This window comes from Vanacampus margaritifer, chromosome 2 (genome assembly GCF_051991255.1).
Source record: "Vanacampus margaritifer isolate UIUO_Vmar chromosome 2, RoL_Vmar_1.0, whole genome shotgun sequence".
NCBI lineage: Eukaryota > Metazoa > Chordata > Actinopteri > Syngnathiformes > Syngnathidae > Vanacampus > Vanacampus margaritifer.
Window position 1 is genome coordinate 30,580,447 of NC_135433.1, and position 15,300 is coordinate 30,595,746.

Genomic DNA, 15,300 nt, shown 5'->3' on the forward strand with positions numbered 1-15,300 from the left:
TGCGTGGTCTGATAAAAATTTTCACGTCAAATATTTAATTCCCTGCGCATTAATGCGGCACCTTCATCAATAGGGCCATTGTCAAAAGGACATGACATGTTTGTGACAAAAGTGGACTTTACGCTCTGGACTATAGGCGTATTTAAGCAAAAACTCGCCACAGTGGACTTTATGAATGAGGAAATGAAATGTCGTGTGTGGATGAAAAGAGGCGGGTACAGGGAAACACTCGAGGTTCATTGTGTTAAACCTGCAACCGACCAGGTTAGGTTCATGTACTCTGTTACTACGGTAACTGACCAAGAGCTTAAATCACCTCTTGTTATGACACAGGCTAGAGTTGCCTCTTCCTCTGGTTTCAGTTACCCACATTTCCGGGTGTATTGATTCAGGATTCTCACTAAACCTGCTTTGTGAAATGGATCCAAGGATTAGCCTAACTCATGACATCATTTTGTTGCTCTTCAGACCACAAACCAGTCGATGCCAAATCAACTGCTCGTTGCGCCCAAGAAGCAATTGATGAAAAATTATTTCAAAATTCCACAGAATTCACAACAATCAACCAATCAGTTATTATAACCATCCCAAATACACCCTAATGGTCAGATTTTTTTTTAAGGATAATATTATATGACAATAACTGAAAACAAATAGTGGTATGAGAGCATCAGTCACAAATACATGAAAGATATGAGGCGAACTATGTAACACAGTTTACAATGCTATTGCAAACGTTTTGTTTAAAATTCCTGAATCTTATGGCTCCCAGAAAAAAAAAACTTTAATTCCCAAGCTGCACATTCAAACTCCTTGCAATTTGCATTTTCGTCAGGCTGAAATGGAACATTTCCTTGCAAAGAGTCATTTCCCTCTCAATGTGTTAGGACTACTTCTGGAATTAGCTCAAAGATCATCTCCCTCCTGCTGCAGCTCCCGTGTATATAGCATACTTAACATAACAATTCATGGATTAATCAGTATTAAAATCCACACTTTCATTTAGTTTCCTCTCCATTTCCATTACACTCATACTTAAAAGTGTTCAGTATATTTAATCACGCTACAGTTTTCTTCTTTAAATATCTTCGAGCGATCTTTTTCCATAATTGACTCCACTGTGTGCAGATTACACTTTTTTTTTTTTAAACAAGCCTAGTTCTTCTTAAAACTTTTACCCATGTCACAGACTAGAATACAGTAGACAGTATTTTGATTGTTGCTTAAAGAGACGTTGTGTAGAAAATGTTTCCATGTAGCGGTGAATCAATAGAATGCAATGACCTAAATTCGACGCACGTGCGTTTTGAAGCACATGCACTATGGTGACTCAGAGAGATCACACTTCGCAAGCTTACCACCAATTATTAAGTTTGCAAAGTTCTTCTCATTTGGGTATCCATAGGAGAAAAAGGCAGTGAAACATGTCAACCTCCTGTAAGCACACACTATGTAAAATTATTAGTGATTACTAGACCTATTGAAAAAAACAAGTACGTTGATGTGATAGAACATGTATATTTTTTCATTTATTTTTCTTTTTACATATTTTTACAATTAATAGCAGGTTTTTAAAATGAATGAACATTGAAAAATTGAAAAGTTCTACACACTGTCCGTTTAATTGGGAAAAACTGGAATTCTAGAGGGTAAAGGTGCCGGACAGGCACTAAAGTTTTACTGGTAACTACAGTAAAATGTAAGTATATACTGTATAGATCCCCATGAGGATGTAGAACCATCATCTTTCACAATCTCACATCATTAAATATGGGCACTATAATAGACAGAAACAATATAGATTTATGTATGTATTTATTTATTTGAAAAGGGACAATGCACATTAATCAAGATTTTACAATGTACAGTAATGTGCCTGGCAGTCCATTGGGCAGATGTAAGAGCCAGCCTAAATTGAGAGCCAATAGAATCACGCATACTGTAGATCACATTATTATGTGATTTTACAAGCAGTAGTATGAGGCCTCGCCCCGTGCATTGAGGCCTTTATGTAATCCAAAAAACGTTTGTCTAACTTTTTTTTTTTTTTTTTTTTTTTTTTTACAAAGTCTTCCCCACTCACTCATGAGTGCTCTTTTTGGGCAGTAAATTGGGCTGATCTTGTCACCCTGTAATTTTTAAGTACGGCTGGTCAAAGCATTCAATTGTTCCTGAGTGGCCCTTATAACTGAAGAAGGGTATGTGTCACAAAGAGAACCTGCCTGGAAATACATTATAAGCAGATGAAATGGACATGGCGGAAGGTGGCCCTGGAAATTTATGACTGAATTACTCAGTTCTACTCCTGCTCTCTCAAATATCACTTAGGGATGTCGGAGTAGCTGAGAGAGATGTTCATTTAATTGTGGGAATGGAGCCAGTAGCAAAGTAAATGTGTGGGGGAAACAGCCCCATGCCGCTAATCTAACGCATGTACATGGAGCTAGGTTAATGGGCAATTGTAGACCAACACTGAAAACTATCCACGCTTGTGAACTCGATTCAGGTTTGCAGATGATCACATGATATTAGACGTCAGTGATAGCTATTAACTGTTGAGCATGAGGCTTTTTGGTTGTTTTGCTGTTTTGGATTTTTTTAATAGAATTTTTACTCCAACTATACTGCATGAGCTATAAGGTACCGGTATTATAATTTAGAGATAATTTTAGAGCCTATATTTTCGAGGGAAAGGTGAGACTTTGTCTCTGTGTGTGAACACGTGTGAGTGTGTGCATGCTTCTCAGTGAGTCATTCTATGCTGTTGCCACGCCACTTGCGTCAGCATTCCATTTTCATCCTGGAGAAAGAGATGAAGACAGAGAATGGGAGACGGCATTTCATGCCTACCCGCTGTGGGGCTGTAGAGATAAGTAAGTATATCTATAGTGAATGGAGGGATTGCAGCAAGTCACACCATGCACGAGAGGTTCGGTAAAAGACAAAAGCAAAAAAAAAAAAAAGGATGGTTCTCTGTGACATTGTGGCACAGTCTCCACTACACTATATTCCAGGAAAACTACTGTACTCTTACTGTCTGAGGGGTTGTCTTTAAATGTATGGTTTTGCCTTTCTGTGGCAATGTTGGAACTCGGGCAAAAAAATACACAATTTGTATTGAAGACTCTAAATTATGCATCGGTGTGAAGTTGTGAACATGAGTATGAAGGTCTATGTGGCCTGTGATTGGTTAGTGACCAATCCAGGGCATTCCCAGGGTTAGGCTCCAGCTCACCTGCGACCCTTATGAGATCAAGTGCTATAAAAAATGGATGGATGACATTTACTATCTGCATCCCAATGGATACCCAACCATCAAGTGGAATAACTGATTACATTTGGTGCTGCTTGATTGGCTGCAAAATTAATTGTCCAGCTCATTTCACTCTGTTTTGTTGCTCACTTGTACAGGATAACTGTGTGTCTTATCTGCCAAATAATGTATTACGTACATGACAGTTTTCCTTTGATGTTGTGTGCATGATTTTTTATATTGTTGAGTGCAATTTAGTTGTTCTGGGAAGAGGATTCTAGTAGCTTCTGTGCTGGCTTGGCAGTATTTGGCCATTTTTGTCATCGGTGGCTCCCCACTGCTTCATTTTTCTTTCACCCAGTCTGTCTCTTTTAAAGATTTTAATTGTATTTTTATTGAATTCATGACACTGCTAGCCTGACTACAACGGACTTTCAGTAAGTGCTAGGATTTTGCCATAAGATTAACAAAGCAACAAATCATCAGTCAAACTGGAGATATTTACAGACAAATTTAAAAGATAACAACACAGTTGAATAAAGAATGAGGTTGTGCAAGTAGTGGGGCCATTAGGATGTCAACACGAAAGTGCCACTGCATGCAAAATCTGACTACATGAAAAAAATATATATAATAATTAATCACTTGTGAAACATATGGTTAAGCAGATTGCAGCAAAACAGTAACTGGAAGAAAACCTATATTTCTCAAGATAGCGCAAGGTAGCACACATGCCCGCTTAAAGTATTTTGAATTATGTTATCGTTTAGTACCTCTGGGTTTTTACAGCCTTTTAATGCCTTTGAGTGCATTTGATAAGGACTAAATGAATGAAATGATGAAATATTACATCTGACAGACATAAATTTGGATGCATTTGTTTTGCTTCAGCCGTGACTTTTATTGTTCCCAAACCATGTTATTTACTATCAACGTGTTGGCTGAAACGATACCAAGTAAAATTCGGAAGGAGATGAATGCACGCATACACAAAGACAGGGGCTGTTTTCTGTAGTTTTACCTCGTGTTTAATTCTAATGTTACTTCATAAACACCAAATGAGCTGTGGAACATTTACTACAAATTATTATCCAGAGTGTACTTCACTTTTTGTTGTTGTGCATATGGAGCTTTAGTCATATATTAATTTCTCTTTGCGTGTCGCATGAGAAACAATTGATTAAAGTGAAATGTGAGGAGACATGACATGTTGAAAAGCAATGAAACCTTAATGGTCTCTCTTACAACATCAGTTTCAGCATGCTGAATAGAAAAGACAAACTGTCCACTCCTCGCTAGTATTGTAACATTGCTAACAGTAAAACAAGAATAAAACTAATTTTGTCACTAATATTAATACATTAAAACAAAACCACTCTTAAACATGCTGTAATGACACTTGAAGAGGTAATAAATAATAAGTCACAGATGTACCTCACTGATGATCAGGAAATAAAATTTCAAATCACTACTGCCACATGTGGCCGAAAAATGAAACTGCACACTCCCTTCGTCACCTACACAATTTGTGCATGACGCCACATCCGTAGACAGAGGGCGGGAAATTCAAACCCGAATCCACTGTGAAAACTATTGGCCACATCTTGCAGGAGTACCCATCATGAACAGCTAAGGGCCGTTGTTAATCTATTAATTAGAAGATGTTTGAGTTGTAGATGGCCAAATAAAAAGGCTATTGTAAAAATATTTTGGGGCAATTTTCTACATTGAGCAGCTTTAACCTAGTATGCAATGTCACAACACTCAAATGTCTGGTAGTGGACAGGTTGCTAGCGGCTAGTGCTAAATGTAGCAGTTAGCTACACTTCCTGGACTACTCGCTTTTTTTCGTTTGCTGCTATACTACATAATGCTTACACGCGTAGTTGTGAGGCACTGATTTTAAATGGGAATATGAAGTCTGCTATTTATTCTTGTTCTTTTCTTCATGTTTGTATCTAAGTATGCTCTGTGGAAGCTGGTGCTTCATTTGGAATAACCATCACAAAAAATAAAGCTAATGAAAAGGAAAACACGCAATAGTGATTGGCTGAGTTACACCAAAGCCTCACGAGTTTTTGCTGTAGTCTCAAATTGCATCAAACATGATGATGGCTTGACCTTGACCTGACACTGCAGAGGAAATCGATGTTCTTTTGTGTGTGTGTGTGCGTACCATCCTTAGTCCAACATTCTGGTAGTCTTTGCTCAAACCTGGTGACTTGAACAACATTTAGTTTTCTGTGTAGAATGGCATGAGTTGCCACAAACAACTCGCCCTGAATGTTTTGTGTAGTAGCGTATTGTGTTGCATGTGCTCTGTCTCACCTGTCCTTTGCTAGCTTTATCTTATGCTGTCAATGGAAGCGCTTTGTTATTAAGTCAGTCAGTCATCTTTTTCATATTCAACATTCATTTTTGGAACTGGAATTGATTTTGCTCCTTCCATTCTATTTAAGACTGCCTAGCGGTGGTGGCAAAAAGCACAGTCTAATGCATCAGCTCCATTTACCTGATGTTGCAACACTGAGCTAATTTAAGAGGAAGCTTTTGATTTGGATGACAGAAACACTTCCATAACAGTGCAAGTTTCCTGTGAACTTAAAGCTGCCAGCTGATCTGCTGCTCTCATCTCTCTTTCGCTTTCTATTTCTGTCTGTATTCTTCCTTTCCTAACACCTCTTTCTGATACCTATCATTTTCTTGCTTGCCTATGTGTCTCCCTGACTGTCTTTAGGTTCAGATAGTGCACAAAAAGCTGGACTTCAGCCATGTCACGTCTCGCTGTGGCTCCAAGGACAATATCAAACATGTCCCTGGAGGTGGCAATGTAAGTAAAGCTGCTGCTGATGAGAGTAGACTGGTTTGGCATGAGACTTTGACATCATTATTTAAGCAAATTCCAAATTGGTGGTGTATTTAAGAAGCTCTTTTTATCCTGTAGCAGCCACGAAAAGCCTACATTGCTTTCTGAAAAAACAACACAAAACAGCAGTTTGGGTACATGGCTGTGTGCATATTTTATCATGTAGACGTTAGTAAGCTTCACACTGCTGTTTTAAATCCCCCCCGCCACTCTTAAAGGTATGTTTTGTGTCGTTGCTTTACTGTGCCTGGTGATGAATGTGAAAGTTTAGCATTCATCATCGTTAGAGTTAATATGTGCCTTAACTCTACTGCATGTATCCAAATGCATGATTTGTGCCATCACAGGTAGTTTTACAACCAATCTTGATCTTGTTGAAAAATAATTTCAGGCTGAACTCGTCTGAATGGGATCTTAAAATAAGTCATTCTTTATTAATTGAAATAGTTTTATGCATGTTTTGTATTTGTCCCGACTCCCAACAAAACAACAAGGTCATAGTGGCAATAAACTTCTTTAATACTTTTGTCATTGAGCAGTTTTCCGAGACTTTCAGACAAAACTTAAAGACGGGAATACAACCCCACATTTAGAAAATGCATTTCTAATAGCAAGTAAGAAAATAAAGTACTATTAACAACTATACATCGATCCAGGGGTTTGTCTAGGGCGCTTCATTTTCCTACCTCAAATTTTTTTTTTTGTCTTACGAAAACTTTTTGGGGATAAAGTAATTCTGAAGGAAGGTTTGTATGAGTTTTATTATACTTGACAGTCCTGACAGCACTTTTATCCTTTTTATGAATGCATTATGTAATTTTCCTTTTTTGTTTTCATTGCGGTATTTACTTCTAAGTGTGCTTCCCCAAAAACCTGCAAAAATTAAAGATTGTAATTCACCTTCCAAATAACGCACACATTCTAATTTGTTTGAAGATAGGTTTGAGTTAACTCCTTTGTACTTCTTTGGTTAGTAGTCATACAGCACTCAAATATTCTATTTGCATATGCATTCATGCCGTATAGAGCATCTTATCAATACTAAATTTCAAACATAATTTTCAACACTAATCATGATTTCAAATAATTAGCTTACCATTCTTTCTGAATGCAGTTGACAGCACTGAGGGTGAGTGTCATTTCCCACACTCTCAGGAAAAGGTATTTTTTTCATCTTCTCTATAAATGGGCCAGATGTGCAGCATCATGGATGGCGGATTGATCAGTGTGCATATTTGCGGTAATGGAATTTTCATTTTTTGAAATCTCTGCTCCTTAGGTGCAGATCCTCAACAAGAAGGTCGATGTGAGCAAGGTCACATCCAAATGTGGCTCCAAGGACAACATCAAGCACAAGCCAGGTTGTCTCTCTTGCGCGTGTGTTCTACAACCAATCGAACTGGGCTTTTCTTTTAGCTGATCTCATATTAACACATTTACTGCAGGTGGTGGTGACGTCAAGATTGAATCTCATAAGATGAACATTAAGGCAAAGTCCAAGATTGGCTCACTGGACAACGTGGGACAGACGAATGGGCACAAGGTGGAATTTTATCATTTATTCACAATTAATGTTGATAGTGTTCATTCTTGGCTCGTGTGTGGAATTTGAATTACACACACACATTCCAAAGGATGTGAATGGTTGTTTTCACAAAATCAAAGGATAGGCTCCAGTTTCTAATATAGATTTAAAAATGGATGGATGGATGCGTCTGCTGACTCATTGTGCTCATGCAAGTCATCACCACTAGATGGGGTAGCGGGATAATTAGTAATACATTGTATGTGTGCATCTGTGTCCTTGCCTACCATGCATGTGTGTCTATAACTTGCAACAGGAGGATGGAGCAGAGGAAAAGACACCGTCACCCCCAAACAGCACTCCAAGCGCAGGACCGGCAGGTGTTGCCAAGGCAACGACAGCACCGGGAGTCGGTGCGAAGGAAAATGGGGTTAAGGAGAACACGCCTACTCCTTTTGGAGGAGACGGACTGAGGGACCCCCTTAGTATTGACAGGCGCATTGCTGAGAAAAGTAGGTGTAAACACACATTGATAGTGTTATTTGCAGAAGAATATTATAATAAGTCATTACTTTGGACACCTCATGCTGATTGCCTAAGTGGTGGCCGTAAAGGGTCCACAAGATGTCATTTTTCCTGGCTACTGCTCTGTCCAACTTTGATTACATTGGGGAACAATTTGAAACAAATTCTGTTGAGTTTTTGTGCTTTTTTTCTCCACAGCTTACCCTCCAGATAAGCAAATTTCCACTGATTAGCTGTAGTAAAAAGAGATGACTGTATGACGATAAAATTGCATGAAACAATAAATAAAGTTAAAGGGGAAGTCAATCCAATGTTTTAAATAATATGTTCTATGCAGCCCCACTACTCTAAATATGGTATTCTGGGCAATATTGCATGAATGGAATATGAGTTGTGCATCTTCAAAAAACAGGTGAGCTGTGATTGGTCGTTGCCTGAACCCTGGGCAACATTGATGTAATCTTCAGTCGACAGCAAGTGGCAAAATGGCCGCCCCCCCGAGATGGATGAAAACGGCTGGATTTTGCTGCATAACTTCCCTCTCCCCAGCCACTTCAACCAGCTCCTCCGACGGGATCCCAAGGTGTTCCCAGGCCAGTCAAGAGACATAGTCTCTCCAGCGTGTCCTGGGTCGTTCCCGGGGCCTCCCGCCAGTGGGACATGGCCGGAACGCCTCTCCAGGGAGGCATCCGAACCAGATGCCCGAGCCACCTCAACTGGTTCCTCTTAACGCGGAGTCGACCCCGAGTCGAATTTTGGCCGCTTGTATCCGGGATCTTGTTCTTCAGGTCACGAACCAGAGCTCGTGACTGTAGGTGAGGGTAGGAACGTAGATCGACCGGTAAACACCGACACAGAGTCTGCATCACTGCAGACGCTGCACTGATCCGCCTGTCGATCTCCCGCTCCTTCCTGCCCTCACTCGTGAACAAGACCCCAAGATACTTTAACTCCTCCACTTAAAACAGGATCTCATCCTCGACCCGGAGACGGCACTCCACCCATTTCTGACTGAGGACCATGGTCTCAGATTTGGAGGTGCTGATTGATTTTCATCCCAACCGCTTCGCACTTGGCTGCGAACCACTCTCCTGAGAGTTGGATTCAGGTGGAGCTGCATAACTCATATTCCACAAATTTAATATTATTATTATTTAAACTAGTGTGGTCACATATAACATATTATTGTTAAGAAACGTTTAAGGTTGACTTTCACCTTAAGAAGGGTATTTGTAAAAAAGTGTAGACTGAGCAATACAACTTTTAATGTGACTTCCTTCCTCCCTTTCCCAGATTGAATCTCAGCACAAGAGATTTGGTGGGGTACGCCAAGCGCTCGCCGGCTGACCAACCAACCATTCCTCGGTCACTCCCCTTTGGCCCTGCCCTCCATCTCGCCTCCTGCGGCACCAAACTGAACGTCCGCCTCTTAGTGTTTCTCTGGGCTCCACTACCTGCCAGTGCACCAACCCCGACCTTTGATGCCAGTGGGTTGACCTTTGGCTCTCCCCACCATAGAGAAGAGCACTTAAATGTCTGTGAAACTTGTCTCATAGTACTCCTCATGAGCACTGGCATAGAGGACGTAAACGCAAATCTAAAATCCCATCACTGTACACTCCAACGCTTCATAGAAAAATTTTTAGTTGGACACTTTTTCCATAAAGTAACTTCACCTACTTTAGTCATTTACTCACCAATCCACTAATCCTCCAATGAGTAGCAAACAACTTTATCTTCACCTCTATTCATAATCCAGCTCCACGCCTTCCTAAACAGCTGAAGCATATTTAAGAATTCAGCTGGATAGCAAATAATTCCCGTCTGCTTTAAATGGACACGCCTATCCTTTTAGCCAACAATAAATAATTTGTAAATCTATGGTAACTACAGCGCTGCACTATGTGTCATTGTAGGTAACTAGAGCTTGCTTGGCATTGTCTCTATTGAATCCCTTATATCTGCAGTTACACATTGGTATCATGTAGTAAGAGATAGTGAAAAGACAGTTGATGATGAGGATGATGATTGAACAGGTTTGGGGGGAAAATGAAATCAGTCAGAAGTAGTCCTGGAGGTAAAGGTGATAAAGCAATATGAGAGTCATTATTCAATCGCCTTTGCTCATAATGCTTTTGGTATAACACGGTTATCAGACCAGGTATGCGTGACGTGTACTTAAAGGTTCAGCTTTGAGCGTCTGTATTTAATTGCTGTGTCACCCTAATTTATCTGCATTTGATTTGTAAACTGCTTGCTGCTGCACCATTTAAAATTGCATATAAATTGTGACATAAGAACATTAATATTCAGTAAGCTGTACAGTATGTGATCATTGTCTATTGATAGACCAGCCTTACTGTAGGCTGCTTTGTGTCAGCCCTTCTAAACTGTTGGATTGTGTACAGTATATTCTGACATTTTACTGACTAAGGTGTCTGATCACATGGTTTTAGCACAAGACCAGTGCGGCATGGCAGGAATGTTTAGTTGAGGTTCTTACATTTTGGGGATGGGGGAGCTAATCTAAATCCGGTGGACTAGATAAATCTTTTAAGGGCAAAGCTGATTGTCATGGCTTAATTCTTTAGATCTGTATAGATGAGGTTTCCATTCTCAATCTCTTTGGCCAGCCTCACCGAGCACTTTAGCCAAAACCGACTGAACTCTCATGCAGTGTACTGGGTTGTGCAACTAGTTTTCATGAGTGGCCAACCATCAGCTATTAGTTTTGCCGCCATTCAAATATGTATTGCCGCCGTAGATGTAACAGCCAAGCAATAAATGTGCACGCTTTCGCAAACATGTTTCCAGAATTTAACCACAACCCGCACCTATACAATCCAAACAGTAAATTTATTGTATTTTGCAATAATACTCAACTATATTAATAATTTCATATGTACCTGTGGCTAGAAAGCAAAGCGTACAGAGTTTCTGTTTTGAAAAGCACCAGTGCAGTCACTAAATTAGGCAATTGATGCTTGCCAACAACCTCTCAAAATATCCACTCTTCTTTGTTCGCACTTGTTTCCTCTTAGTGGCTATTCCCTTTCTTTGACAATCACGCCACGTTTTCGTAGTTTAATTAAGAACCAAGACCAGATACAGGGTTGCCATTTTTCTACGTGCAGCGCTTCAGTAGATGTACGCCAACTGTAATTTTTTTTGCGGTGGTCCACTTCAGTCGTGTTTGGCCGCATTGCTCAGTATGCGTTGGGCCTTGAGTGATGAAACCTGCATCATTCTTAGCGTGGTCAATGAGTAACAGGGACATCACACTTCTTGCTGCTTTCGATAACGTGCTTTGTTGAACCAGTTCATTTGATTTACGCACACATAAAGTATCCCAAGTACATATACATGCAAGTACAGTACACACATGCAAGGAAATGCCCACAATGCACAGCCATAACGACTTGATTTGCTATTCCTATCCTGTTCATTGTGAGCTTACCTCACTCAGCCATTGATTCATCTAGTTCCACTTCTCGTCTTTTATTAGAGCAATACGGTGGTCCTAACTGGTGACACTTTCAATTACATACCCATGCAGACACATGGGTGGAAAAGGCAGCCTTTAGCAGAATGAGAGACATGATTCATCAAAAGTGTCGTCTTCTGGATAAACCACTCTGAAAGATACCGATACAAAGAAATTAAATGCACATTAACAGTACAGGTCAAATCTCATTTTCTTGTTTTGCTTCAGCTTGGATTTGTAGTGTAAATACAAGGAAGCTGGTAGGTTTGTTTGTTTTTTAGATGCTTTTTTAAACATTTTGCTCAGCTTGTTATACTTTTTGCATCTTTGGTGTTGTTTGTGTAGCACACCAAAATACAGCAATTACCATCATTGTAATAATTTAATATTGTTGTTTTTATTACTCCTAAAAATATGCATATATTTAAAAAAAACAACAACAACAACAACTGAGAACCATTTGACTGCACTGGACTGCAAATGATGAAGGCCGTCAATGCAGCTGTACTTAAGCAATGATCTGCATGTACTGTAGATGGGACCCATTCAGTAATATTAGAGGATACCTTGTTTTTACTTTTATAGAAATAGAAATCAACCTGTTTATTGACGGACATTCAACGAATGAACCCAAATTGTGATGGAGCATTATTTTTGCTGAACTTTAAGAGATGGCTCCATTAACAACATTTTAGCTTTTTACACTGTGAGGTAGCAATTTACAGACATTCTGTCTGGTATGATACAGGTTCAGCCCACCATCGACTTGGCGAAGGGCCTTTAGTTCATGAATTTCCGCTCTAGTGGCCTGCATTAAACAGTGAAGGTTTTGTGAGGTATTTGTGGCCGTAGATGTCAGATGTGTGAAGTGTTGCCGCATCATCCATCTTGTAGAGCGCTGCTTAGCCTCTGGAACACTGATAGTCTGGCTCTGAAACCTTAAGGCTGTCTCAGAAAGCTGAGCTGTGTCTCGTGCTATTTATATGTGTGTGTCTGGCAGATAAATGCTATTCAAATCATATTCATAATGTACAGCTCCCTTCGAAACACCAAAAGTCTTGTGCACTTTGAATACAGTCTTGTTCATTTCTGGAGGCTCTAAAGTGATAGAAACTTTGTTTAACAGTACTACATATGGGTAATGTCTGCTGTGTACTGTACATCTGTGCTTTTTTGGAACCAACTAGTCTTGGTAGTTCAATTTATGATAATCCAAGTAACAAGAATAACTAGACAATAAAAGCATCATATAATCCTATTTGATATTGTACTGCTCCCTCCAAATCATATCCATGAGAAGCCTCTAGGTAACATATTGTATGTGGATCATGCGTGAAATTAAATTGTGCATTCTACTATAATTCACAAAATGACTAAAGGGATAACAGCACTTTGATAGGAATAGTAAGTTGTTCATGTGTCTGGCAATTTGAGCTTGTAATAGTTTTAATGTCTTGGATTTGAGTAGAGTATGTGACCATGGCTTTGAGTTGTATGCTGGATGCACCTTCATTCTCGTCAGTTTGGTGGATTCTGGTGAAACGCTGGTCATTGGTGTTGTGCCACTTTTAAAAAGCAGCGCAAAAGTGTGCCCTCACCTAACCTCGAAAAAACATATTTTAGTTTCTACAGTTTGGGCGTAATGTATGCTCAGTCATTTTCATCTGATGATGATTCTCTGAAATGGTACTAATGTGATATTTTTCACGTGGCTCCCAAATCTTTGGTGACACTCCTAATTGTCCTCATAAGCATCCAGTGATGAAATGTTGGATACTTGCAGACGTTATTAGTAGTAGTAGTAGTAGCAGCAGTAGCAGAAGTGGTTATGAAAATTGTATTTTAAAAAACAAAAACGGCCTAATCCCCAGTCATGGCCATAGACGTTTCTGAGAGGAAGGCTGCAGTAATTTCTGGGCAGCCTGAAGTGATGCGTTAAGATACACACAACCTTTTTAGGGTCAAAAAGGCTAACTACTGGACTGGTGGAAAAGACCTGAAAAGTGGGAGCCTTACTGATCTGCAGTTGAAGAGTACAAGTTGTTGGCTCGCCCCGGAGGCTGCCAAACACACGCATATTTGACATGCTATGTGCTTAATCAGTAGCAAAGATGAACAGTAGAAAAGTTATGGCTTAAATTTGAAGGAGTGATATTACAAAGAGTATGATATTGATTTAACATTGGATTGTACTTTTGGAATCAAAAGTAATCAGTGTGTGGATGATGTAGTTATGCACAGCTCTGCAACTTGCACCATAGGTAACAATAATTAGATCATGTCCACCCATGAGTGTTTGTGTCCAATTTATATCACTGGAATTCTACTTTTCCCACTAGGATTTCACTATCCCCTGTATATAGATAGCACCAACTTTTTATCACTCCAGATGTAATTATAAAACAACAACAAAATCATACCCGTCTACAGGGTGTTGTGGATGTTGACAGACCTGTTGCAACTTCTAATGGTATTATTATTAAATTAGTCCCAATTCGGGGACTCTGATATTACAAGAATGTTTTAAAACATTTTAAAGATGTAAGCTTTATAATTCATGTATGAGGTCTGTTCCTGTTATGCTGTGGACGATGGATCAAAATCGAATTAAATAACCCGTGGAAAGGACAGCAAGTGTTGTTTATACGCTTAGAAACAGCCATGAAATAATTTGAAAGTGGAATCAAACTTAACTTAAAGATGTTATCATATATCAGCTGAAATAAGATGTCTACTTTTGGCAGTATTTGGTACTGAACAAGACGACACACACTCGCGAGCCCTTTCTTCCAGTTCCTCCCATTCCCCAACATGGACTGAGTACAAGCAACTACAGTCTTTTGGCATGTCTTTTAAAGTATTGCTCTTGATTACACGGCCTCCTAATGAAAATGCTGACATACCCACAAATACAATTTGACTAATGATGGCTGGGATTTTCAAAAATAATGATGAAAATTGACTATTTTGGACCATAAATTATTTGTTCCATCAAAAATGTATTTTTGCCTGGAGTACATTTTGAAACCATCTGAGAATTAATAAATAAAATAAAGAGCGTTGGTGGATATGCAGCACTTACAAAGCCTTGTCAGCATTTCAGCACTGAAAAGCGGACCTTGAATCCCCATTGCATAAAATTATATTACATTGTCCCACTTACAAATACATTTCCAAGTGGGAAAAATCTAAACTTCAATTTACTGTATACCTTTTTGGACGGTACAAGTATACAGTTTTCTTGTACAATCATGAACTTACGTTCATTGCACGTGTGTGCAACATTCACATTTAGAACACAAGCAACTGCTTTTCAGTGCTGTTTAGTGGGCCCACTGTAGTGTGTGCAGTTATTGTGGCGGGCACAACACCAGAGAAAGAGCACGCGGAAGACAACTGCTGATTGCTAGAGACATCCATCTTTTTAGCTACCTAGCTCATCTTCCCCTCCAATTCTGAATATTTGGTATGAAAGAGATGTTCTTTGTGATTGTCAACCAGTGATGTGAATATTCATCATGAAATAAAAAGATGAAAAAAAGAGCAGACGTCAACATGGTTGTCATTTCTTTGCCACCCAATCTGATGCACTGCATAATGCAATATTGCATGTGAAATTGCAACTAAGGGGACCACAATTTTTTTAT

General features: G+C 39.4%; 1 protein-coding gene across 3 annotated transcripts in view; it reads left to right on the forward strand.

Annotated features, from left to right (window-relative positions):
• LOC144042873 (uncharacterized) overlaps positions 1-15,207 on the forward strand; it is a 32,367-nt gene extending 17,160 nt beyond the window's left edge. For 2 of the 3 annotated variants that reach the window (XM_077555910.1, XM_077555908.1), the window contains 5 exons: positions 5,991-6,083; positions 7,399-7,480; positions 7,565-7,662; positions 7,961-8,156; positions 9,463-15,207. In XM_077555910.1, the coding sequence (XP_077412036.1) occupies positions 5,991-6,083; positions 7,399-7,480; positions 7,565-7,662; positions 7,961-8,156; positions 9,463-9,467 (474 nt within the window). In that variant the 3' untranslated portion in view covers positions 9,468-15,207. The remainder of the gene's footprint in view (positions 1-5,990; positions 6,084-7,398; positions 7,481-7,564; positions 7,663-7,960; positions 8,157-9,462) is intronic. The other variant, XM_077555909.1, reaches the window with a different exon arrangement.
• Positions 15,208-15,300: the final 93 nt, after the last annotated feature.